Source organism: Pelodiscus sinensis, chromosome 30 (genome assembly GCF_049634645.1).
Source record: "Pelodiscus sinensis isolate JC-2024 chromosome 30, ASM4963464v1, whole genome shotgun sequence".
Lineage (NCBI taxonomy): Eukaryota > Metazoa > Chordata > Testudines > Trionychidae > Pelodiscus > Pelodiscus sinensis.
In genome coordinates this window covers 2,431,310-2,457,309 of record NC_134740.1, presented here as the reverse complement: position 1 = coordinate 2,457,309, position 26,000 = coordinate 2,431,310, and the positions used below count along the sequence as shown (strand labels likewise).

Here is a 26,000-nt window from a genome sequence, read left to right as displayed (position 1 = left end):
ATTTGCAGATGATTTCCTTAATTACTTGCTCCATTACCTTCCCTGGCACAGAAGTTAAACTGCCTGGTCTGTAGTTTCCTGGGTTGTTCTTATTTCCTTTTTTATAGATGGGCGCTAGATTTGCCCTTTTCCAGTTTTCTGGAATCTCTCCTGTCTCCCATGATTTTCCAAGATGATAGCTAGAGGCTCAGATACCTCCTCTATCAGCTCCTTGAGTATTCTAAGATGCATTTCATCAGGCCCTGGTGACTTGCAGGCATCTAACTTTTCTAGGTGATTTTTAACTTTTTCTTTTTTTTTATTTTACCTTCTAAAACTACCCCCTTCCCACTAGCATTCACTATGTTAGGCGTTCCTTCAGACTTCTCGGTGAAGACCGAAACAAAGAAGTCATTGAGCATCTCTGCCGTTTCCAAGTTTCCTGTTACTGTTTCTCCCTCCTCACTGAACAATCGGCCTACTCTGTCCTTGGTCTTCCTTTTGCTTCTAATGTATTTATAAAATATGTCTTCTTGTTTCCCTTCATGCCTGTAGCTCGTTTGAGCTCGTTTTGTGCCTTTGTCTTTCTAATCTTGCCCCTGCATTCCTGTGCTGTTTGCCTGCATTCATCCTTTGTCATTTGTCCTACTTTCCATTTTTTACAGGACTCCTTTTTGATTTTTAGATTGTCCAAGATCTCCTGGTTAAACGAAAGTGGCCTCTTGCCCGAATTTCTATCTTTCCTATGCAGCAGAATAGCTTGCTTTTGGATCCTTAATAATGTCCCTTTGAAAAACTGCCCACTCTCTTCACTTTTTTCCCCCCTAAATCTTGCTTCCCATGGGACCTCACCTACCGGCTCTCTGAGCTTACCACAATCTGCCTTTCTGAAATCTGTTATCTGTAAATCAGGTTAGAAACATTCTCCCTGAACCAGCATCTGCACTCACATCTCACATGGAGCACATGGCTTGAGTAGTTCTCAGCTTTGAACAGAGCCCTCCCACCCCTACTGGGAAGGGCTGAACCCCACGGCAGTGGGGATTTGGATTCGGTGGGTTTGTCGGGGATGAGACTGGAGGAGTTTGGGAAGGACAGGGAGAGCCTTGCCGGTTGGCACAAACTGTCCCCTGCACTGGGAGGACAGCAGCAGGAGTGGTTCCTAGTGGTTAGAGCAGGAGGCTGGGAGCCAGGACTGCTGGCCTCTCCCCAGTGCTGGGAAGTGAGGGTATGTCTACACTACCCCTCTAGTTAAAACTAGCGGGGTAGTGTAGACATACCCTGCGTGAGGTCCAGTGGCGGAAAAAACACCCAAATAGTTACTCGAGTAAAAGTCCTGCTACTTCGAAATAAACGTAACTAAGCAAAAGTCCAAGTTTCCTTCTGGAAAACGACTTGAGTAAAAGTACAAAAGTATCACATCTTAATTGTACAGAAGCAGTGTTTCTCAGCCAGTGGGATGAATCTCCTCAGGGGTACTCGAGAGAAGACTGCGGGGTACGTCAACACAACAGAAATCTGGAGAAAACTGGATTTTTGTTTTAAGTTTTACCACACTTCAGTATTTTGGTACTTTTTATAACCCAACATTTCCTCAAATTTGTGTGTCTGAAAACTGTAGGCACTGGGGGTTCTTACATATTATTTTTTTGAAAAAGGGGTACTTTATACAAAAAAGTGGAGACGCACTGTACCAATGTATCCAGAAGTAGAAAGCAACCATCCTATAGATATCTAGGATTAACCACCCGATTTATTATAGGGCACCCGAATTATCATTTCAGTCCAGGGCCACTGATCTACAGAAAAATTGGTCCCGGGCCACACAAGTGAGAGGGAATTCCCCCTCCAAATAAAAACCTACAAAACCCTCACTCATGTGGCCTCCAGCGGAGATACCTCACTCCCCTGGGGCTCGAGCACAAAGATGGGGAAGAGAAGAGGAGGAAGGGAAGACCAAGCTTCAGGGACAATTTACACTTTTGGGGTCCCAGATTTAGTAGGATTTGTGAGCTTCCGCAAGCTTTGGGATGAGGCCAAAATGAGGGGACCAGTGTGCGGGACGGATTGTCAGGGGGTGGGATTGGAATGGGGGTTTGGTGGGAGGGAGCTGCAGGAGTTGGCTATGGGTGGGGGCAGGAGAGCTGGGCAGGAGGGATGGGGGTGCGGGGACTGGCTATGAAGAGAGAGGCATAAGGGATCGGTCAACGAAGGCTTCCCTTGTCAACAGATCCGCGTTTTGACGCGTGTGCTGTGCCGAAAATCAGCTGATCCCACCATAGGCTGATCAGCGGCGGCCATTTTTATTCTAATGAAGCCGGGGATGTTTAAATCCCTGCTTCATTGGCTATGTTGGGTGGCCTAGTTTACACGCCTCTGTCGGCAGATTAGTCTAGACGTACCCTCAGTGGGTCTGGAAATGGGAGTAAAAAAGCTACTTTAGCAAAAGTTGAAGTGTCTCAAACACAAGTGACTGGGGTAAAGCACGAATGCCGAACTAATGTCCTTTGTCGGGTACCCAGGCATTTCTACTTAGGTACTTTCCACCTCTGGTGCGGTCTAATGGTGAGAGCGGGGGGACGGTGATACTGAAGGGAGCTACAAGCTGGGTTGCCCAGGGGCTGCGTGTCTCTCTGTTATTTCCCCTCTGCACAGTCACAGCTCCCAGGTGTAGGATGTCAGAGAAATGACCACATCCCCTGCATGTGGTCACAGACTCCCTGGGGGGCTTCTCAGAAACCCTCCCCCTGTGGTCGCTGGGATGGGGGCGGATGCCAGCTCTGCCCATCTGCAGCCAGGTCAGGTCTGACCTCGCCCTGGGAAAGATCAAAGGGCCCTGTTCCCACCCGCCACCGAGATCAGTCGCTGTCCCTCCCAGTCCCCCCACAGAGACATGGGCAGGGAGCTGAGCAGGGATGGGGCCAGGTGAGTCCGAGCCCCAGATGTGCGCAGCTGTGAGCCCACACCCAGAGCAGCCCTGGACCCTGCTGGACACGTCCCCACCAGGGTCTTCTCCGTCCACTGGTGCATCATCCGGCCGGCTGTGCAGACATGTGGCCTGTTCTTTCCCCCAACCCATGTGGTGGGCTGTGGTTGGAAACTGCATTTTGATGAGTGTGCAGGTGACCTTGAGGTTTCCTGCTCCCTTGAATCTCTTCCCAGCCAAGCTGAGACTATAAAATGTGCAGAGCTGGTGCAGATGCACCGTCCCTGCACTGACTGCAGACATGGAGGTTCACTTATTTCTGCTCCCCATGGCCTTTCTCCTGATACCTGGGACTTGGGCTGTTGAGTACCACTGGTCTGGGGGGCCCTGGGACTTTGGGGACCATGGGTGTTCACAAGGATTGGGTTCTGTGGGTGCTACCTTAGGTCCTGTGACAGCTTAATTCCTTTTGTTCATTATTTATTATGATAAATTTCATTACAAGTGTGCCTTGTGAAGTATCATCGGAAAACTCATAATGTGCTGACCATTATTGTCCTGAGAAAATAGCTGGGCAGATAGTGACAAGATTATACTGCAGGGTGGTACTCAGACATGTTTAATGTCTGTGAATCAGACACTAACCAGTTCCCGTGGTGCAAAAGACTAGCCAATGCCTCAGCCAGGACTCAAAAAAATAAAATGGCCCTTCACTCAGTTAAGTTGTCGTTCTGGGGCTGCAAGTAGGACCTGGGTGAAAAATGTCCATCATAATGAACAAGCAGCTGGGGATGCAGATCTGCACAGACCTTCTGTCTCCTAAAACCCAGTGAGAAATAGTTTGCAAAGAAGAGAAACAATTACAAAAGGCAGGAGCAGACTACCCAACTAATCTCCCCCTGTCCCTTTACCTCCGGCATGCCCAACACCGGATGCACAGAGGCAGCCGTAGCGGATTGAGGTAGGGATCCTGAGGGAAGGGACATTGAGCAGAAGGTTTGCAGGAAGGTGGTGGGAAAGGTCTCCCCAGGCAGAGATGAAAACATGTCGCTGTGCTGTTCAGCGACGATGTCTCTGACAGAGGATATGGGGGGGGGGGGGGGCGTTGTTTCACCAAGCTCTGTGCAGGGAAGGAAGAGCCGGAGAAAAGAAGAAAATGATCCCCTGGTTCAGTGACAGCAGCTCCGCGCTGCACCCAAAGGAAAAGACCCCAGGTTCTGTTCCCTACTCCCGGAACCACGTGTCCCTGTCTGGGGGTTGCCAGGCCTGCTCGGGTTCGACCTTGGCCACCAACGCCGCTGTGGCACGTCCGGGCGGTGACTCACCCACTGCTGGTGCATCTGGCACCACTTCCTGCCACAGAGAGATCAGAGCTTTTGATTTTCCCTCCGATCCTATGGGGACCCCGGTGTGGGGCAGAGCTGAGCAGGGGGCCGGGATCCAGCCACAGGGAGCCCTGAGGGAGAGAATTGCAGGTGTAGTTTGGGGCTGCAGAGGATCCACTTTGCAATGAGGAAGTCGGGCCCAGCCCAGCCCAGGAAGTTGCAGGTGATTTTTGTATGGACCCGGTCTCCCCCAGGTGAGATCATCGGCGGAAAGGAAGCCCAGCCCCACTCCAGGCCCTACATGGCCTTTCTGCGTATACAAGATGGGAAGGATAAATACAGCTGCGGTGGGTTCCTGGTGGCGGAGAACTTTGTGCTGACGGCCGCTCACTGCCAGGGAGAGTAAGTGCCTCTGGGCTGGGACATAGGGGCCGGTGGGGTCAGCAGGGGAGGGGCAGCCGGGAGCTCTGGTGCCAGTGGGGGGGACACAGAATGGCCAGGCTGAGGGAGCAGAGCCCAGGGGTCTGACGGCTAAGGGGGAGTCGGCGAGTCTCTAGGGGCCTCTGCGACCCACGGCCCAGCCCCAGCGCTGGGCAAATCACTGGGGTTGGGGGCAGGGAACCCAACTGGGGTCTGGCCCCTCTTCCAGAGCAGGGCAGGGTAGCGTCCCAGCCCCAGGGCATCGGCCTGGGGGGCTGGGCATGGACCCCAGGCTGGATCTAGCTGGGGAGGGTCTCTGAAACTGAGAACTGGGGGGAAAACCAGCTCAGCGGAGCAGCACAAAGGGCTGGCGGGGAGAGGCTGGGACAGAAGGCCACTGGTGAGTGCTCGGTGTGGCTGGGGGCCCTGGAGGGAGCCTCTCCCCACCCTCCTGATGCAGACAAACCTCCAGTCCCACCCGCGCCCCAGATGGCTGGACGGGAGCTCCATGGGCACAGTGGGATGCACGTTTCCAGAAGCCAAAGAGCCCCAGGCTGCCCTGCTCCCTCCCTGGAACATTTCATGAGTCCGACCCACAGGAGCCCGACCCCCAGCTCACCCCGCCCCTAACACCACATGGGCTGCTCTTTACTTCTCTCAGCAAGATCACCGTCAGCCTGGGGGCCCACAACATCCGGAAATGGGAATGGAATAAACGGAAAATCCGCGTCCGGCGCCAGATCCCACACCCGGAGTACAACACCAACACTTTACACAACGACATCATGCTGCTCCAGGTACTGACTGCATCCCCTCCCCCACCCAGTGACCTCACACTGCTGCAGGTACCGCCCCCATCCCATCCCCCATCCCCAGTGACCTCACACTGCTGCAGGTACCGCCCCCATCCCATCCCCCACCCAGTGACCTCACACTGCTGCAGGTACCGCCCCCATCCCATCCCCCACCCCCAGTGACCTCACACTGCTGCAGGTACCACCCCATCCCATCCCCCACCCCCAGTGACCTCACACTGCTGCAGGTACCGCCCCCATCCCATCCCCCACCCCCAGTGACCTCACACTGCTGCAGGTACCACCCCATCCCATCCCCCACCCCCAGTGACCTCACACTGCTGCAGGTACCGCCCCATCCCATCCCCCACCCCCAGTGACCTCACACTGCTGCAGGTACCACCCCCATCCCATCCCCCACCCCCAGTGACCTCACACTGCTGCAGGTACCGCCCCCATCCCATCCCCCACCCCCAGTGACCTCACACTGCTGCAGGTACCGCCCCATCCCATCCCCCACCCCCAGTGACCTCACACTGCTGCAGGTACCGCCCCCATCCCATCCCCCACCCCAGTGACCTCACACTGCTGCAGGTACCGCCCCCATCCCATCCCCCACCCCCAGTGTCCTCACACTGCTGCAGGTACCGCCCCATCCCATCCCCCACCCCCAGTGACCTCACACTGCTGCAGGTACCACCCCCATCCCATCCCCCACCCCCAGTGACCTCACACTGCTGCAGGTACCACCCCATCCCATCCCCCACCCCCAGTGACCTCACATTGCTGCAGGTACCGCCCCCACCCATCCCCCACCCCAGTGACCTCACACTGCTGCAGGTACCACCCCATCCCATCCCCCACCCCCAGTGACCTCACACTGCTGCAGGTACCGCCCCCATCCCATCCCCCACCCCCAGTGACCTCACACTGCTGCAGGTACCGCCCCATCCCATCCCCCACCCCCAGTGACCTCACACTGCTGCAGGTACCACCCCCATCCCATCCCCCGCCCCCAGTGACCTCACACTGCTGCAGGTACCGCCCCCATCCCATCCCCCACCCCCAGTGACCTCACACTGCTGCAGGTACCACCCCATCCCATCCCCCACCCCCAGTGACCTCACACTGCTGCAGGTACCACCCCCATCCCATCCCCCACCCCCAGTGACCTCACACTGCTGCAGGTACCGCCCCCATCCCATCCCCCACCCCCAGTGACCTCACACTGCTGCAGGTACCACCCCATCCCATCCCCCACCCCAGTGACCTCACACTGCTGCAGGTACCGCCCCCATCCCATCCCCCACCCCAGTGACCTCACACTGCTGCAGGTACCGCCCCCATCCCATCCCCCACCCCCAGTGACCTCACACTGCTGCAGGTACCGCCCCATCCCATCCCCCACCCCCAGTGACCTCACACTGCTGCAGGTACCGCCCCCATCCCATCCCCCACCCCCAGTGACCTCACACTGCTGCAGGTACCGCCCCCATCCCATCCCCCACCCCCAGTGTGGTCTTTTACCCATCAGTACGGCCCAGAAGCAAAATTCTTTGTTTTACTGCCATGATGTCTATTTCTTTTCCCGTTACTGCAACCGTCATATTTAACTTCAACCTCTCACAGCTGGGGAAGGCTGCAAAGCTGAATAAGTTTGTGAAGACCATCCGCCTGCCTGAGACCGATAAGGGGGTGGAGCCGGGGATGGTGTGCAGTGTGGCTGGCTGGGGCCGCACTATCGCTAACGATAATTCATCTGCTGCGAACGCGCTGCGGGAGGTGGACGTGGAGGTGCTGGAGGATGACGAGTGCTCGGGGTATCGTCGCTATGACCCGGCGACCATGCTGTGTGCAGGGCACCCACGGAAATGCAAAAATTCTGCACGGGTAAATCTGCCCTGGCTTCGTGCATAGCCGCTATGAGGGAGTGTGTGGGTGAGCGGGCTGAGGCAAGTGGCCTGGGATCGTGAGGGCCAAGGAGGGGCTGGGGGCATCGGGGCATCCCTGAGCCGTTTTCCATCCATGTCCTGCTTTGTTCTCAGGGCGACTCCGGCGGCCCCCTGGTGTGTGGTGGAAAAGCCCAGGGCATCGTCTCCTGGGGATCCGAGGATGGGACTCCCCCTGTCGTGTACACCAGAGTCTCCGCTTTCATTGGTTGGATCCAGGATGAAATGGGTCGGCCGCAGCCCTGAGCCCTGCCAAGGGTCACTGCATAGGCCGGCTCTGTCTCGCTCCTGTGTCTTCTAGAGATCCAGACGTCAGGCCTGCTCGGCAGAGGGGCTGACTGCCCCACAGCCCAGCCTGAGTTTCCTCCCCCTTGCAAGCTGCAGTCCCCTCCCCCAGCCGCTTTTCTGCTCTGGTCATGCACAACCCCTCAGTCCCAAGGCAGGAGACTTAAAATCCAGGTTCAGGGCCGGGTTCTGCCCCTTGGCTAGGGAGCGGCTGGGCCATGTTAGTGAGGAGCCAAACCGTTGGACAGGCCTGGCGGATTGTTGCTCTCCCCAGCGTGAGCCGCGTCAGTGTCGGCTTATGGGTGCCCCTCCCCGTAACGTCCACCTGCACGTCCCTGCTGGAACCAGCCCTGGCCCTGTGGTCTGTGGGCCTTCCCCATGCGCTGGCCCCCTGGAGCATCCACCACCCGCTGCAAACACACCTGGTCCGGAGGCGGCCAGGCCGGCGGGAGTGGAACTCCGGGATGTCTGCGCTGATCTGCTGCAGATCAAACATCAGCCCTAATCCTCCGCTGCCCAGCTCCCCTGCCTGGCTGCATTTTGCTCAGCTCCCCTGTCCGGCTGCATTTTGCTCAGCTCCCCTGCCCGGCTGCATTTTGCTCAGCTCCCCTGTCCGGCTGCATTTTGCTCAGCTCCCCTGCCCGGCTGCATTTTGCTCAGCTCCCCTGTCCGGCTGCATTTTGCTCAGCTCCCCTGTCCGGCTGCTCACTCCATAGCCAGCCAGTAATAAAGCCAAGTTACAAAAAATGGCTCCTTACTGATGCATCCTTCCAGAGCTCTGCAATGAGAGCAGCGACTGGACCTGCCCAGGCCAGGAGGGATCGGACCTTAACAGGGAGGCTGGGGTGGTTGTTCATGCTCTTGGCTGGGCCCTGGAAACAGCCAGGTTTAGTAATTTTATGCACAAGAAGGATCTGAGGGTGCAGGTGTACACCAGAGGTGGAAGGTGTCCCCATGGGCTGGGATGGGCACAAAGGTTACCGTTAAAGGGCTCACCCTCCCTTGATTATGTCGAACAGTCCTGGCCCCTCTATTAGGGTAAATACAGCTATAGCAGCCTAATCCCAGAGTGTATGCCCCTCTGTTAGGGTAAATATGGCTGAAGCCTTTCCTGGATCGGGGTTGATTGTCCATGGTAGGGACCTGGGTGGTAGGGGACCTGGGCTCTCCCTCTCCACCAGACTATGGCTCCTGCCCACCTGGCAGGGAATCCGACCCATACATGCCGAGCTCCACTACTGGTTCTTTGCCCTGGGCTGCTTCCTACCATATCCTGGTACCCCTTGGAGATTGCTGTCCTCCGGGACCAGCCCTTACCGGGACTGGAGTTGGCGGTTCCTGGCTCTGCTCCAGGGCTGGCTGTGGGCAGCGACTCGGGGCTCAGCTGCTGCAAAAACACAGGCCCGGCCTGGCCTGCTCCTTCCCTCTGCGGCCTTCCTCGCTGCAGGGTGCTCTTGGCTTTTATACCCCTGGTTCAGCTGGAAGCATGCCCAGTAGGGCTGGAGGGGCTATTCCCCGCCCTTCAGAGTGGGGCCTGGTCGCCCCGTCACAGTTACTCACAGGAGAAAAACAGCTTCTGCCGTTACTTGTCCTGCCTCCCAAGGAAGGGAACAGAAATACAACAGGTCTGAAGCAATTCTAGACGCAAAAATCTAACCTTCCACTTCCCACGCACCCATCCACCTGTGCAACCCTCCATCCATCCCTACTAGGGTGTCCAGTTTTGAAATGAACAGTCCAGTCTTTGAGCTTTCTGTTCGGGAATAAAATTGAGAAAATAGAGCTTAGTAAATAAAACTGTCCGGTACTTTCTCAATCAGATTTAATGTAGACTGTGATGTAATGTCAAGTGTCTCCAGTATTTTTGTTGAAGCCATCTGGCAACCGTAATCTCTATATACCTAGCTACCCAATATCAATCTGACCAATTATCTATCTATCTGTCTATCTAACTTCATAGAACCCCAGGGCTGTCTGTGACCTCAGGAGTCATCCAGTCCAGCCCCCTCCCCAAAGCAGGACCAACCCCAACTCAATCATGCCAGCCAGGGCTTGGTCAAGCCAGGACAAGGGATGGAGATTCGCCCCCACCCCCAGGGAACCTGTCCCAGTTCTTCACTACCCTCCTAAGGAAATAATTTTTCCTAATCTCCAACCTAGACCTCCCTGTGATGGCATTGGGGGTCCCCCGACTCCTGCACCCCCGTAGTGGCACGCACAGACTCCTCCAGCCAGTAGAACAGAGGGAGTTTATTGCTTCTCCAGGATACAGCACAGCACAGACGTCATCAGGTTACAGGGCAGGCCTAGGATGCCTCAGCCCCACTTGAGATGGGGGGGTATCGGCTTCTAAACCCCCCAGCCTGTTGCTGAGGCTGCTTCCTCCATGCTCCCAGACAGAAACTAACTAACCCTCCTCCAGCCCTGCCCCCCAGCCAGGGCGGCATCCACCTTCCTTTGATTCTCTCCTTGGGGGGTAGCTGGTCAGACAGGTTGAGAGATCCCTTTGCATAATGACTCAGCCCCTGCCCTGCTGGGCTGTGGTACCGGCGGCAGCCAGTGGGGGTTACCACAGAGACCCATAGAAACCAGCAAGTTCCCCCCCACTACGTCACACTCCCCCACTGCCATCTGAGCCCATTGCTCCTCGTTCTGCCACCCGCCGCACTGGGAACAGCCTCTCACCAGCCTCTTTGGAACCTCCCTTCAGGGAGTTGCAGGCTGCTCTCAAATCCCCCTTCACTCTTCTCTTCTGCAGACTGAACAGACCCAAGTCCCTCAGCCTCTCCTCATAGGTCATGTGCTCCAGCCCCAAATCATTTTGGATCCCCTCCACTGGACCCTCTCCAATGTGTCCACATCCTTTTTGTAGTGGGGGGCCTAGAACTGGACACAATACTCCAGATGTGGCCTCCCCAGAGCCGAATAAAGGGGAATAATCACTTTTCTAGATCTGTTCCTCCTAATGCACCCTGATATGCTATTAGCCTGCTTGGCCAATGCAGCATCTCTTTTCCCCAGCCCCATCATCTCCGCCTCCGCTGCTCTTTCATTGTACTGGGCTGACACAGCTCCCCACCCAAAGACTGTGGCTTCATCAGCCACCAGAGCAAAAGCAGGGCTGTTACTGCTGGATTTTAGACCAGGGACAGTTTATGTGTGAGGTGAGTAACCCCAGTCTGGTCACCATGGGCCGTAGCAGCCAGAGGAACGAAACCAGAAAAACGTGATGGCTAACAAGGATTTCACACTTGCAGGAATTCTGCGCAGAATCCCTGTGCCCCGCATCATTTGTTTTCCCTGCAGAAAACACATTTCTACCCAGGAAGAGCTGCAGTTTCACCTTCTGCCCACCAGGGCCTTTGTGGCACCAGAGCAGATGTGCCCAGCTGTGAACCAGCCCTAGAGCATCCCTGGACCCAGCTAGATACAGCCCCAGTGGTGCATCATCCAGCCAGTTCTGCACAGACCCAGACAGGCAGTAGCCAGACAGCTGTGCATGACTGCAGGGGATGCTTGGCTTCTCCTTTCCCCCAGTCCGTGTGGTTGGCTGTGGTTGGAAATGGAGACTCATGAGCCTTCCATGTAGCTGAGCGTGTGACCGATCCTGAGGTTTCATGCTCCCTCAGCTAGGTGGGAACAAAATCACGTTTCCCTTGCTATTCTTGGGCAGGGAAGATGCAGTGGGTGAAAAATGGACACCCACCTAAAGCTCCCTTGCTGCAGTTTAAGCCCATTGCTTCTTGTTCTATCCTCAGAGGCCAAGGAGAACAATTTTCCTCCCTCCTCCTTGGGACACCCTGAAAACCGCTATCATGTTCCCCTCTCAGGGTATGTCTACACTACAGCACTAATTCGAACTAACTTAATTGGAATTAGCTAATTCGAACTAGTGCATCTAGACCTAAAAACTAGTTCGAATTAGCGTTTTGCATGTGTAGCGCCTGTCAAAGTTAATTCGAACTAACGTCTGTTAGTTCGAATTAACTTTGTAGTGTAGACATACCCCTTGAGTCATGTACCCAGGAATTTTTACTTAGTTACTTTCTACCTCTGGTGAGGTCTAGTGGTGAGAGCGGGGGGACGGTGATACTGAAGGGAGCTACAAGCTGGGTCTCCCAGGGGCTGCGTGACTCTCTGCTGTGTCATTTCCCCTCTGCACGGCCACAGCTCCCAGGTGTGAGATGTCACAGAAACAGCCACATCCCCTGCATGTGGTCACAGACGCCCTGGGGTGCTTCTCAGAAACCCTCCCCCTGTGGTCACTAGGATGGGGCGGATGCCTGCTCTGCCCATCTACATCCACATCAGGTCTGACCTCGCCCTCAGAAAGATCAAAGGGCCCCGTTCCCACCCGCCACCGAGATCAGTCGCTGTCCCTCCCAGTCCCGCCACAGAGACACTGGCAGGGAGCAGGGACAGGTGAGTCAGAGCCCCAGATGTGCCCAGCTGTGAGCCGGCACCCAGAACAGCCCTGGACCCTGCTGGACACGTCCCCACCGGGATCTTCTCCATCCACTGGTGCGTCATCTGGCCGACTGGGCAGACATGCGGCCTGTCCTTCCCCTCAACCTGTGTGCTCGGCTGTGGTTGGAAGCTGCATTTTGGTGAGTGTGCAGGTGACATTGAGGTTTCCTGCCTCTTTACTCTCTCCCCACCCAAGCTGAGTCTATGAAATGTGCAGAGCTGGTGCAGATGCATCATCCCTGCACCGACTGCAAACATGCAGGTTCACTTCTTGTTTCTGCTCCCCATGGCCTTTCTCCTGCCCCCCGGGACTTGGGCTGGTGAGTACCACTGGTCTTGGGGGCCCTGGGACTTTGGAGAGTGTGGGGGTTCACAGGGATTGGGTTCTGTGGGCGCTACCTCAGGGCTTGTGACAAGTTGATTCCTTTTGTTCATCATTTATTATGATACATTTTACTTCATGTTCCTTGTGAAGTATCATCTGAAAACTCATAATGTGCTGACCATTATTGTCCTGAGAAAATAGCTGTGGCAGATAGTGACAAGATTATACTGCAGGGTGGTACTCAGACATGTTTCAGGTGTGTGAAGCAGACACTGACTAGTTCCCTAGAGGCAAAAGACCAGCCAATGTCTCAGCCAGGACTCAAAAAGATAAAATGGCTCTTCACCCAGTTAAATTGTCATTCTGGGGCAGAAAGTAGGACCTGGGTGAAAAAAGTCCATCATGATGAGCAAACAGCTGGGGATACTGATCTGGACAGAACTTCTGTCTCCTAAAACCCAGCGTGAAATGATTTGCAAAGAAGAGAAACAACTACAAAAGGAGGGGGAGAAGACTACCTAAATAATCTCCCCCCATCTCTCTACCTCCGGCATGCACAACACTGGACACACAGAAGCAGCAGCAAGGAATTAAGGGAGGGATCAGGAGGGAAGGCAAATTCAGCCTAGAAAGTTTGGAGAAAGATGGTGGGAAAGTTCTCCCGAGGCAGAGATGAAAACGTGTCACTGTATTGCTCAGTGGTGATGTTTGTGACAGAGGATGTGGGGGGTCTGTCTCACCAAGCGCTGATAACCTCAGTGTCAGCCACTGTGCAGAGAAGAAAGAGCCGGAGAAAAGAAGAAAATAATCCCCTGGGTCAGTGACAGCAGCTCTGAGCTGCACCCAATGGGAAATCTCCCGGGTCCCATTCCCCCTGCCCCAGGACCAGCCCATCCCTGTCTGGTTCCCAGGCCTGCTCGGGTTCGACCTTGGCCACCAAAGCTGTTACGGCAAGTCTGGGTGGTGACTCACCCACTGCTGCCACAGAGAGATCAGAGCTTTTGATTTCCCCTCCAGCCCCATGGTGGCCCCAGTGTGGGGCAGAGCTGAGCAAGGGACTGGGATCCAGGCACAGGGAGCCCCCAGGGCGAGCATCCCAGGGCTAGGTTGGGGCTGTGGAAGCTCCATTTTGCAATAAGGAAGTCGGGCCCAGCCCAAACCAGCAAGGTGCTTTTGCTCTTTCAATGGACCTGGTCTCCCCCCAGGTGAGATCATTGGGGGAAAGGAAGCCCAGCCCCACTCCAGGCCCTACATGGCCTATCTGGACATACAAGATGGAGAAGAAGACAACTTCTGCGGTGGGTTCCTGGTGGCGAAGAACTTTGTGCTGACGGCCGCTCACTGCCAGGGAGAGTAAGTGTCTCTGGGCTGGGACATAGGGGCCGGTGGGGTCAGCAGGGGACGGGGAGCCAGGAGCTCTGGTGCCAGCATGGGGGGCAGAGAAGAGGCTGGGGGTAGCCAGGCTGAGGGAGCAGATCCCAGGGGTCTGATCTGCTCAGGGGGTGTTGGCGAGTCTCTAGGGGCCTCTGCAACCCACGGCCCAGCCCCAGCGCTGGGTCAATCAATGGGGCTTTGGACAGGAAGCCCAGCTGGGTCTGGACCCTTGCCCAGAGCAGGGGAGAGACTGAGAACTGGGGAAAAACCAGCTCAGCGGAGCAGCACAAAGGGCTGGCGGGCAGAGGCTGGGACAGAAGGCCACTGGTGAGTGCTCGGTGTGGCTGGGGGCCCTGGAGGGAGCCTCTCCCCACCCTTCCGATGCAGACAAACCTCCAGTCCCACCCGCGCCCCAGATGGCTGGACGGGAGCTCCATGGGCACAGTGGGATGCAGGTTTCCAGAAGCCAAAGAGCCCCAGGCTGCCCTGCTCCCTCCCTGGAACATTTCATGAGTCCGACCCACAGGAGCCCGACCCCCAGCTCACCCCGCCCCTAACACCACATGGGCTGCTCTTTACTTCCCTCAGCAAGATCACCGTCAGCCTGGGGGCCCACAACATCCGGAAATGGGAATGGAATAAACGGAAAATCCGCGTCCGGCGCCAGATCCCACACCCGGAGTACAACACCAACACTTTAAACAATGACATCATGCTGCTCCAGGTATTGACTGCATCCCCTCCCCCACCCAGTGACCTCACACTGCTGCAGGTACCACCCCATCCCATCCCCCACCCCCAGTGACCTCACACTGCTGCAGGTACCGCCCCATCCCCTCCCCCACCCAGTGACCTCACACTGCTGCAGGTACCCCCCCATCCCATCCCCCGCCCCCAGTGACCTCACACTGCTGCAGGTACCGCCCCATCCCATCCCCCACCCCCAGTGACCTCACACTGCTGCAGGTACCGCCCCATCCCATCCCCCACCCCCAGTGACCTCACACTGCTGCAGGTACCACCCCATCCCATCCCCCGCCCCCAGTGACCTCACACTGCTGCAGGTACCGCCCCCATCCCATCCCCCACCCCCAGTGACCTCACACTGCTGCAGGTACCATCCCATCCCATCCCCCGCCCCCAGTGACCTCACACTGCTGCAGGTACCGCCCCATCCCATCCCCCACCCCCAGTGACCTCACACTGCTGCAGGTACCACCCCATCCCATCCCCCGCCCCCAGTGACCTCACACTGCTGCAGGTACCGCCCCCATCCCATCCCCCACCCCCAGTGACCTCACACTGCTGCAGGTACCATCCCATCCCATCCCCCGCCCCCAGTGACCTCACACTGCTGCAGGTACCGCCCCATCCCATCCCCCACCCCCAGTGACCTCACACTGCTGCAGGTACCACCCCATCCCATCCCCCACCCCCAGTGACCTCACACTGCTGCAGGTACCACCCCCATCCCATCCCCCACCCCCAGTGACCTCACACTGCTGCAGGTACCACCCCCATCCTATCCCCCACCCCCAGTGACCTCACACTGCTGCAGGTACCACCCCCATCCTATCCCCCACCCCCAGTGACCTCACACTGCTGCAGGTACCGCCCCATCCCATCCCCCACCCCCAGTGACCTCACACTGCTGCAGGTACCACCCCATCCCATCCCCCACCCCCAGTGACCTCACACTGCTGCAGGTACCACCCCATCCCATCCCCCACCCCCAGTGACCTCACACTGCTGCAGGTACCACCCCATCCCATCCCTCTGCCCCCAGTGACCTCACACTGCTGCAGGTACCACCCCATCCCATCCTCCTCCCCCAGTGACCTCACACTGCTGCAGGTACCACCCCATCCCATCCCCCAGCCCCAGTGACCTCACACTGCTGCAGGTATCACCCCATCCCATCCCCCACCCTCAGTGACCCCACACTGCTGCAGGTATCACCCCATCCCATCCCCCACCCCCAGTGACCTCACACTGCTGCAGGTACCGCCCCCATCCCATCCCCCACCCCCAGTGACCTCACACTGCTGCAGGTACCGCCCCCATCCCATCCCCCACCCCCAGTGACCTCACACTGCTGCAGGTACCGCCCCATCTCATCCCCCACCTCCAGTGACCTCACACTGCTGCAGGTACCGCCCCCATTCCATCCCATCCCCCAGTGACCTCACACTGCTGCAGGTACCACCCCCATCCCATCCCCCACCCCCAGTGACCTCACACTGCTGCAGGTACCACCCCCATCCCATCCCCCGCCCCCAGTGACCTCACACTGCTGCAGGTACCGCCCCCATCCCATCTCCCATCCCCACTGACCTCACACTGCTGCAGGTACCGCCCCCATCCCATCCCCCACCCCCAGTGACCTCACACTGCTGCAGGTACCGCCCCCATCCCATCCCCCACCCCCAGTGACCTCACACTGCTGCAGGTACCGCCCCCATCCCATCCCCCACCCCCAGTGACCTCACACTGCTGCAGGTACCGCCCCCATCCCATCCCCTGCCCCCAGTGACCTCACACTGCTGGAGGTACCGCCCCCATCCCATCCCATCCCCCAGTGACCTCACACTGCTGGAGGTACCGCCCCCATCCCATCCCATCCCCCAGTGACCTCACACTGCTGCAGGTACCGCCCCCATCCCATCCCCCACCCCTAGTGACCTCACACTGCTGCAGGTACCGCCCCCATCCCATCCCCCACCCCAGTGACCTCACACTGCTGCAGGTACCACCCCCATCCCATCCCCCACCCCCAGTGACCTCACACTGCTGCAGGTACCGCCCCCCTCCCATCCCCCACCCCCAGTGACCTCACACTGCTGCAGGTACCACCCCATCCCATCCCCCACCCCCAGTGACCTCACACTGCTGCAGGTACCACCCCATCCCATCCCCCACCCCCAGTGACCTCACACTGCTGCAGGTACCACCCCATCCCATCCCCCACCCCCAGTGACCTCACACTGCTGCAGGTACCGCCCCCATCCCATCCCCCACCCCCAGTGACCTCACACTGCTGCAGGTACCGCCCCCATCCCATCCCCTCACTCCCAGTGACCTCACACTGCTGCAGGTACCACCCCATCCCATCCCTCTGCCCCCAGTGACCTCACACTGCTGCAGGTACCGCCCCCATCCCATCCCCCACCCACAGTGACCTCACACTGCTGCAGGTACCGCCCCCATCCCATCCCCCACCCCCAGTGACCTCACACTGCTGCAGGTACCGCCCCCATCCCATCCCCCACCCCCAGTGACCTCACACTGCTGCAGGTACCGCCCCATCCCATCCCCCACCCCCAGTGACCTCACACTGCTGCAGGTACCGCCCCATCCCATCCCCTCACTCCCAGTGACCTCACACTGCTGCAGGTACCACCCCATCCCATCCCCCACCCCAGTGACCTCACACTGCTGCAGGTACCGCCCCCATCCCATCCCCCACCCCCAGTGACCTCACACTGCTGCAGGTACCACCCCATCCCATCCCCCACCCCCAGTGACCTCACACTGCTGCAGGTACCGCCCCCATCCCATCCCCCACCCCCAGTGACCTCACACTGCTGCAGGTACCACCCCCATCACATCCCCCACCCCCAGTGACCTCACACTGCTGCAGGTACCACCCCATCCCATCCCCCACCCCAGTGACCTCACACTGCTGCAGGTACCGCCCCCATCCCATCCCCCACCCCCAGTGACCTCACACTGCTGCAGGTACCACCCCATCCCATCCCCCACCCCAGTGACCTCACACTGCTGCAGGTACCACCCCATCCCATCCCTCTGCCTCCAGTGACCTCACACTGCTGCAGGTACCGCCCCCATCCCATCCCCCACCCCCAGTGACCTCACACTGCTGCAGGTACCGCCCCCATCCCATCCCCTCACTCCCAGTGACCTCACACTGCTGCAGGTACCACCCCATCCCATCCCCCACCCCAGTGACCTCACACTGCTGCAGGTACCGCCCCCATCCCATCCCCCACCCCCAGTGACCTCACACTGCTGCAGGTACCACCCCATCCCATCCCCCACCCCCAGTGACCTCACACTGCTGCAGGTACCGCCCCATCCCATCCCCCACCCCCAGTGACCTCACACTGCTGCAGGTACCACCCCATCCCATCCCTCTGCCTCCAGTATGGTCTTTTACCCATCAGTGGCACAGAAACAAAATTCTTTGTTTTACTGGGAAGACATATATTTCTTTCATCTCTAGTGCAACCCTCATATTTATTTTCATCCTTCATCTTTGCTATGCCACAGCTGGAGAAGTCTGCAAAACTGAATAAATTTGTGAAGACCATCCCCCTGCCTGAAGCTGATGAAAGGGTGAAGCCCAGGACCGTGTGCAGTGTGGCCGGCTGGGGCCGCACCATCGCTAACGATAATTCATCTGCTGCCAACGCGCTGCGGGAGGTGGACGTGGAGGTGCTGGAGGATGACGAGTGCTCAGATGATGATGACTACGACCGGGCGACCATGCTGTGTGCGGGGCACCCAGAGAAGTGCAGAGATTCTGCAAAGGTAAATCTGCCCCTGGCTTGAATCTCTGAGGGAGCGTGTCAGTGATCGGGCTGCGACAAGAGGGCTTATGAGGGGCCAAGGAGGGGTTGGGGGGCATCAGGGCGTCATTAATCCAGTCAGCAGGGGGAAATGACTCACTGTGGCCCGGTTTGTTCTGCAGGGCGACTCCGGCAGCCCCCTGGTGTGCGGGGGTAAGGCCCAGGGCATCGTCTCCTGGGGGAACGACACACCTCCGGGCGTGTACACGAGAGTCCCTGCTTTCATCGGTTGGATCAACAATACAATGAGACTTCTGCAGCCCTGAGCCCTGCCAGGGGTCACTGCACAGCCTGGCTCTGCCTTTCTCCTGCCTTGGAGAGGCCAGGACGTCAGGCCTGCTCGGCAGAGGGGCTGACTGCCCCACAGCCCAGCCTGAGTTTCGTCCCTCTTGCAAGGCAAAGTCCCCTCCCCAAACCACTCTTCTGCTTTGGTAAGATCCAGGTTCAGGGCCGGGTTCTGCCCCTTGCCTAGGGAGCAGCTAGGTCATATTAGTGAGGGGCCAAACCCGGAGGTTGTTCTCCCTGGTGTGAGCCGGGCGAGTGACACTTGTGGGAGCTCCTCCCAGTAACATCCTGCTGGAACCGCCCCCGGCCCTGTTCTTTCTGGGCCTTCCCCACGTGCTGGCCCCCGTTCCGCACAGATTAGCCCCTTCTAAACACACCTGGGCCCGGAGGCAGCCAGGCTGGCGGGAGGGCGACTCCGGGATGTCTGCGCTGATCTGCTGCAGATCAAACATTGGTCGTGATCCTCTGCTGCCCAGTCCCCTGCCCGGCTGCATTTCGCTCAGCTCCCCTGCCCTACAGCTTGCTCCACAGCCAGCCAGTAATAAAGTCAAGTAGCAGAAGATGTCTCCTGACTGACGCATCCATCCAGAGCTTTGCAATGCAGGGCAGCTGCTGGACCTGCCCAGGCCAGGAGAGAATGCACCTTATGGGGAGGCCGGGCTGGTGGTTCACGCTCTTGGCTGGGCCCCAGCACACCTGGGTTCAGTGATTTCACACACAAGGTGGATCTGGGGTGGACACAAAGGTTACTCAGCGAAGAAAAGCTGCTTGTGCCATTGCTTGTCCTGACTCCCGAGACCGATGCATCTGGACCAGAAAGAGGAAGGGTCTGAAGCAATTCTAGATGCAAGAATCTAACCTTCCAATTCCTACCTACCCCTCTGCCTGTCCAAACCTCCGTCCCTAGATACCTAGCTACCTAATCTCAAGCTAAATATGTGTCTGACCAATTATCTGTCTGTCTAACTTCATAGAATCCCAGGGCTGGAAGAGACCTCAGGAGTCACCGAGTCCAGCCCCCTGCCCGAAGCAGGACCAGCCCAACTCAATCAGCCCAGCCAGGGCTTGGTCAAGATGGGACTTAAACACCTCTAGGGATGGAGATTCCACCCCCTCCCTAGGGAATCCATCCCAGCGCTTCCTCGACCACCCTAAGTTTTTCCTAATATTCCACCTAGACCTCCCCCACTGCAACGTGAACCCATTGCTCCTGGTTCTGCCACCCAGCCCCACTGAGAAGAGCCTCTCACCAGCCTCTTCGGAACCACCTGCAGGGAGTTGAAGGCTGCTCCCAAATCCCCTCTCGCTCTTCTCTTCTGCAGACTAAACAAACCCAAATCCCTCAGCCTCTCCTCGTAGGTCATGTGCTCCCACCCCCCAGTCATTTTGGTCGCCCCCCGCTGGACCCTCTCCAATGCGTCCACATCCTTTCCCAGAACTGGACACAATACTCCAGATGTGGCCTCCCCAGAGCTGAATAAAGGGGAATAATCACTTCTCTAGACCTGCTGGCAACGCTCCTCCTAATGCACCCCAATACGCCTTTAGCCTGCTTGGCAGATGCAGCATCTCTTTTCCCCAGCTCCATCATCTCCGCCTCCGCTGCTCTTTCATTGTACTGGTCTGACACAGCTCCCCACCCAAAGATTGTGGCTTCATCAGCCACCAGAGCAAAAGCAGGGCTGTTACTGCTGGGTTTCAGAGCAGGGACAGTTTGTGTGTGAGGTGAATAGCCCAGTCTGGTCACCATGGGCCGTATCAGCCGGAGGAATGGAACCCGAAAAATGTGGGGATCTCACACTTGCGGGAATTCTGCGCAGAATCCCTGTGCCCCGCATTGTTTGTTTTCCCTGCAGAAAACACATTTCTACCCAGGAAGAGCTGCAGTTTCACCTTCCGCCCACCAGGGCCTTTGTGGCACCAGAGCAGATGTGCCCAGCTGTGAACCAGTCCCACAGCAGCCCTGGACTCTGTTATATACAGCCCCATTGGGGTCTTCTCCCCACAGTGGTGCATCATCCAAGCAGTTCTGCACAGACCCCGATAGGAAGTAGCCAGCCTTCTGTGCATGACTGCAGGTGACGCTCGGCCTGTCCTTCCCCCGAGCGCATGTGGTCAGCTGTGGTTGGAAACTGAGACGTCTGAGCTCTCCATGTAGCTGAGCGTGTGAGCGGCCCTGAGGTTTCCTGCTCTTCGATCTCCCCCAAGCTGAGTCTATAAAGCCTGAGGCAGATGCACCGTCCCTGCACTGCTTCTCAACATGCAGATCCAGGTCTTGCTCCTGCTCTCCAGGGCCTTTCTCCTACTCTCTGGGGCTTGGGCAGGTGAGTACAGCTGAGATCGGGGGCCCCAGGACTTTGGGGTCAATTGAATGCTCACAGGGATTGATTTTTGGGGTGTTGCCTAGGGGCCTGAGAGTGACCGTCTCCCTATTTTCAGTCCCCCTGTGATTAATTTTATAGAAAGCGTGCCTTGTGAGGAATCACCTGAAAACTCATAATTTGCTGATCATTATTGTCCTGGATAAATAGCTGTGGTTGGTAAAGTGATAAGATTATACTGTCTGATGCCACTCGGCCATGTTTCAAGTCTAGGGAGCAGCCACAAACCAGTTCCCCGGAGACAAAAGACTGGCTGAGGCCTCAGATAGCTGGGAAGAAAATCAAATGTTTCAGTTGCTATTCTTGAGCAAGGAAGATGGAGTGGGTGAAAAATTGACATCCTGACAATAAAACAGTAGGGGTTCCCATCCACACAGACCTTCTTCCTCCTAAACTGCCATTGAAGATGGTTTCCAAAGAAGAGAAAGCTAGAAGAAGAGGGAGCAGACACCTGCAGTGATCTCTTCCTGTCTCTCTCCATGTGGCATGCACACCAAAAACACAAAGGAAGCAGCATTAGGTGGATGAGGGGCCGGTGGAGGGATCCTGATGGGAGGGAATTGAACCAGTAAAACGGTGGGAACAGGGATTGGAGAAACCTCACAAGGCAGCCATGTACGAACGTTAACACCATCCTGTAAAGGGATGAACATAAAAATGAAGATTACATCGGGGGAAAGTGTGTGTGGAGGGAGGGGGCTAATCCGGCAGCCTTAGCCAAAGCACATGTAATGCAGGAACAGGGAAGGCATCTCCAAGCTGCCCTAAGGGGAAGGTCCAGGTCCTAGTCCTCACCCCGAACCAGCCAATCCCCTTTAAGGGGCTGCCTGGCCTGATTAGAGGGGAGCTCGGACCCCAAAGCCAGTAACACCAGGCTGTTGGATGATGGACCCCCTGCAAGTGCGTTTGGCACTAGTTCTGCACCCAGCCAGGGCAGCCCTACGGGGTGTCTAGTGTGGGGCAGAGCTGAGAAGGGGGGCAGAACTCGGATCCACCAAGGGATCCACAGGGAACAGGATGACACTGGGGGGACTTGACCTGAGTATGGGCCGAGTGGTCAAGGATGGTGATGCTGGTACGGATCTGGTTTCCCCCCAGGTGAGATCATCGGGGGGCATGAAGCCAAGCCCCACTCCAGGCCCTACATGGCCTATCTGCAATCACAAGAAGGAGCCAATTACAGTGGCTGTGGCGGGTTCCTGGTGGCGGAGAACTTTGTGCTGACGGCCGCTCACTGCCAGGGAGAGTAAGTGCCTCTGGGCTGGGACATGGGGGCGGGTGGGGTCAGCGGGGGAGGGGAACCTGGAAATTCTGGTGCCAGCATGGGGGTCAGGGAAGGGACAGAGGGTGGCCAGGCTGGGGGAGCTGAGCCCAGGGGTCTGACCTGCTCAGGGGTGTCGACAAGTCTTTAGAGGGCTCTGCAACCCACTGCTCAGCCCCAGCGCTGGGTACATCAATGGGAATGTGGACAGGGAGCCCAGCTTGGGTCTGCTCCATTGCCCAGCATGGGGCAGGGAAGGGTCACAGCCTCAGGGCAGCTCTGTAGGGTGCTGGGCTGAGGGTCTGGGCATGGACCCCTTCCTGGATCGATCTGGGAGAGGAGACTAGACTGGGGGAGCTTTGACCACAAGTCTGAAGAGGAGGGAAGGAAACTGAGTCCCGGCCTGAGACCCACAGACTGCCCTGTCCCCGCAAGAGCGGAATTTAAACGCCAAAAACATGTCCTTCCCCTAACAATCCACACATGTCACTCTCGGCTTTCACAGCAGCATCACTGTCGTCCTGGGAGCCCACAACATCGAGCAACGGGAACCGAGCCAGCAAGTGATCCCCGTGCGCCGGCAGATCCCCCACCCACAGTACAACAGGGAGACTTTAAAAAATGACATCATGCTGCTGCAGGTACCGCCCCCATCCCATCCCCCACCCCCAGTGACCTCACACTGCCGCAGGTACCACCCCCATCCCATCCCCCACCCCCAGTGACCTCACACTGCTGCAGGTACCACCCCCATCCCATCCCCCACCCCCAGTGACCTCACACTGCTTCAGGTACCGCCCCCATCCCATCCCCCACCCCCAGTGACCTCACACTGCCGCAGGTACCACCCCCATCCCATCCCCCACCCCCAGTGACCTCACACTGCTGCAGGTACCACCCCCATCCCATCCCCCACCCCCAGTGACCTCACACTGCTGCAGGTACCGCCCCCATCCCACCCCCCACCCCCAGTGACCTCACACTGATGCAGGTACCACCCCATCCCATCCCCCACCCCCAGTGACCTCACACTGCTGCAGGTACCGCCCCCATCCCATCCCCCGCCCCCAGTGACCTCACACTGCTGCAGGTACCACCCCCATCCCATCCCCCACCCCCAGTGACCTCACACTGCTGCAGGTACCGCCCCCATCCCATCCCCCACCCCCAGTGACCTCACACTGCTGCAGGTACCATCCCATCCCCCACCCCCAGTGACCTCACACTGCTGCAGGTACTGCCCCATCCCTTCCCCCATCCCCAGTGACCTCACACTGCTGCAGGTACTGCCCCATCCCATCCCCCTCCCCCAGTGACCTCACACTGCTGCAGGTACCGCCCCCATCCCATCCCCCACCCCCAGTGACCTCACACTGCTGCAGGTACCGCCCCCATCCCATCCCCCACCCCCAGTGACCTCACACTGCTGCAGGTACCACCCCTCCCATCCCCCAACCCCAGTGACCTCACACTGCTGCAGGTACCACCCCCATCCCATCTCCCACCCCCAGTGACCTCACACTGCTGCAGGTACCTCCCCATCCCATCCCTCACCCCCCAGTGACCTCACACTGCTGCAGGTACCGCCCCATCCCATCCCTCACCCCCCAGTGACCTCACACTGCTGCAGGTACCTCCCCCATCCCATCCCCCACCCCCAGTGACCTCACACTGCTGCAGGTACCGCCCCCATCCCATCCCCCACCCCCAGTGACCTCACACTGCTGCAGGTACCGCCCCCATCCCATCCCCCACCCCCAGTGACCTCACACTGCTGCGGGTACCGCCCCATCCCATCCCCCACCCCCAGTGACCTCACACTGCTGCGGGTACCGCCCCCCCATCCCATCCCCCACCCCCAGTGACCTCACACTGCTGCAGGTACCGCCCCATCCCATCCCCCACCCCCAGTGACCTCACACTGCTGCAGGTACCACCCCCATCCCATCCCCCACCCCCAGTGACCTCACACTGCTGCAGGTACCACCCCCATCCCATCCCCCATCCCCAGTGACCTCACACTGCTGCAGGTACCGCCCCCATCCCATCCCCCACCCCCAGTGACCTCACACTGCTGCAGGTACCACCCCATCCCATCCCCCACCCCCAGTGACCTCACACTGCTGCAGGTACCGCCCCATCCCATCCCCCACCCCCAGTGACCTCACACTGCTGCAGGTACCACCCCCATCCCATCCCCCACCCCCAGTGACCTCACACTGCTGCAGGTACCACCCCATCCCATCCCCCACCCCCAGTGACCTCACACTGCTGCAGGTACCGCCCCATCCCATCCCCCACCCCCAGTGACCTCACACTGCTGCGGATACCGCCCCATTTCATCCCATGCTCCAGTGACAACATCATCATTTACTGACTGTAGTTTTTCTCATATTTCATTGGGACATCTCCTTCGTATTGCCCTTAGTGTCCCCTGTTGCTTGTTTTGTAGCTGCAGCGCAAAGTACGGCGGGATGGATATGTCAATGTCATCTCCCTGCCCTCAGCCAACCAGCGAGTGCCTCCCGAGTCCCATTGCAGTGTCGCCGGCTGGGGCCGCACACATGCAGACAATGAGTGGGTCTCCGACACGCTCCAAGAGGTGGAGCTGGACGTGGTGGAGGATGAGTTGTGTGAGGAGTACCATCACTATAACGCCACCACCATGATGTGTGGGGGAGACCCAGAGGAGGGCAAAAGTTCATTCCAGGTGAATCTCCTTGGACCTTCCCTCTCCCTTTATAAACAGTTATGAACCCGTAGGTGTAGCATTCGGGTTGCAGAGCCGGTGTGCTCGGTGCTGTACGAATAAACGGGCTTCTTTTTTTCTTCTCCCAGAGCGTTGCCAGGCTGGGTGGGTGTGTTGCTGAGACTGGATGGGCTGAGGGTTGGGGAGTTGTTGCTGATCTTTGCCTTTGATCTGCCTCTTGCTCAATTTTTCAGGGCGACTCTGGGGGGCCCCTGGTGTGTGGGAAAACAGCCCAGGGCCTCGTCTCTAGAGGATCTGATGATGGAACCCCCCCAGCAGTGTACACCCGAGTCTCCGCCTTCATCCCCTGGATACGGAAGACCATGAGGAGGCCATGACCATGGGTCGCGGGAGGAATGGCTTCCCACGCCGAAGCTGTGCCACTTCTGTCCCATGGAGATGTGCAGAGTGAAGGCTTGCTCCCCACCCCATCTCTGTCTGACTTCCCCACACCTATCAGCATCCAACCAATCAGGATCAACTTTGGGAACCCAGGGGAGTTAGGATCCAAGTTCCGCTTGCTTGGAAATCACCACTTAGGCTGCTTCTCCCTCCCCTCCCCAGGGTAACATCCACGAGCCAAATCCTGCTGTTTCCCACGGGTAGTTCCCAGGAGCTGTGCGCTGCCCGTTCCTAACACACCTGTGTCCTGAGCCGGTAAGGCCAACGGGAAGGGAAATCGGCAAAGGCCACGCTGAACAGATCACAGGGCTCATCACCTCCTTCCCACCTCCTTGCCTCTCTATGCCTCGTCCCTGCTTTGTCGCCAGCATGAATAAAAATGAAGTTAAAAAAAAAAAAACCAGGTGCTGCGCAATCCACATGAGCTGTGAAATCTAGAGAATTTGCTGCATTAGCCAGGGCCAGGAGGGAATTAGCTCCTAAAGGGGA

The 26,000-nt window shown here is 57.8% G+C and overlaps 3 protein-coding genes across 3 annotated transcripts; all 3 read left to right on the top strand.

Annotated features, from left to right (window-relative positions):
* The first annotated feature begins 4,414 nt into the window (after positions 1 to 4,414).
* On the top strand, positions 4,415 to 8,356 carry LOC142821101 (mast cell protease 1A-like). The gene is made up of 4 exons (XM_075911896.1): positions 4,415 to 4,632; positions 5,312 to 5,447; positions 7,074 to 7,334; positions 7,490 to 8,356. Exons 1-4 carry the CDS (start codon positions 4,415 to 4,417, stop codon positions 7,637 to 7,639), a joined length of 765 nt encoding a protein of 254 aa, XP_075768011.1. The 3' UTR covers positions 7,640 to 8,356.
* Positions 8,357 to 12,401: 4,045 nt separating this feature from the next.
* On the top strand, positions 12,402 to 19,294 carry LOC142821356 (mast cell protease 1A-like). The gene is made up of 5 exons (XM_075912251.1): positions 12,402 to 12,465; positions 13,676 to 13,823; positions 14,433 to 14,568; positions 18,135 to 18,395; positions 18,556 to 19,294. The coding sequence occupies exons 1-5, from the start codon at positions 12,402 to 12,404 to the stop codon at positions 18,697 to 18,699; spliced, it is 753 nt and encodes a 250-aa protein (XP_075768366.1). The 3' UTR covers positions 18,700 to 19,294.
* Positions 19,295 to 20,978: 1,684 nt separating this feature from the next.
* LOC102462771 (granzyme B-like) lies at positions 20,979 to 25,636 on the top strand. The gene is made up of 5 exons (XM_075912205.1): positions 20,979 to 21,042; positions 22,198 to 22,345; positions 22,866 to 23,001; positions 24,813 to 25,070; positions 25,304 to 25,636. The coding sequence occupies exons 1-5, from the start codon at positions 20,979 to 20,981 to the stop codon at positions 25,445 to 25,447; spliced, it is 750 nt and encodes a 249-aa protein (XP_075768320.1). The 3' UTR covers positions 25,448 to 25,636.
* Positions 25,637 to 26,000: the final 364 nt, after the last annotated feature.

What these genes read in the sequence shown, in the direction of transcription:
- LOC142821101 (XM_075911896.1), top strand. Translation starts at nt 4,415, where the DNA reads ATGAGGAAGTCGGGCCCAGCCCAGCCCAGGAAGTTGCAGGTGATTTTT. An exon ending in GCCGCTCACTGCCAGGGAGA is followed by an intron (nt 4,633 to 5,311) that starts GTAAGTGCCTCT and finishes TACTTCTCTCAG; the next exon opens with CAAGATCACCGTCAGCCTGG. An exon ending in AATGCAAAAATTCTGCACGG is followed by an intron (nt 7,335 to 7,489) that starts GTAAATCTGCCC and finishes CTTTGTTCTCAG; the next exon opens with GGCGACTCCGGCGGCCCCCT.
- LOC142821356 (XM_075912251.1), top strand. Translation starts at nt 12,402, where the DNA reads ATGCAGGTTCACTTCTTGTTTCTGCTCCCCATGGCCTTTCTCCTGCCC. An exon ending in GCCCCCCGGGACTTGGGCTG is followed by an intron (nt 12,466 to 13,675) that starts GTGAGTACCACT and finishes GTCTCCCCCCAG; the next exon opens with GTGAGATCATTGGGGGAAAG. An exon ending in GCCGCTCACTGCCAGGGAGA is followed by an intron (nt 13,824 to 14,432) that starts GTAAGTGTCTCT and finishes TACTTCCCTCAG; the next exon opens with CAAGATCACCGTCAGCCTGG.
- LOC102462771 (XM_075912205.1), top strand. Translation starts at nt 20,979, where the DNA reads ATGCAGATCCAGGTCTTGCTCCTGCTCTCCAGGGCCTTTCTCCTACTC. An exon ending in ATGACATCATGCTGCTGCAG is followed by an intron (nt 23,002 to 24,812) that starts GTACCGCCCCCA and finishes CTTGTTTTGTAG; the next exon opens with CTGCAGCGCAAAGTACGGCG. An exon ending in AGGGCAAAAGTTCATTCCAG is followed by an intron (nt 25,071 to 25,303) that starts GTGAATCTCCTT and finishes TCAATTTTTCAG; the next exon opens with GGCGACTCTGGGGGGCCCCT.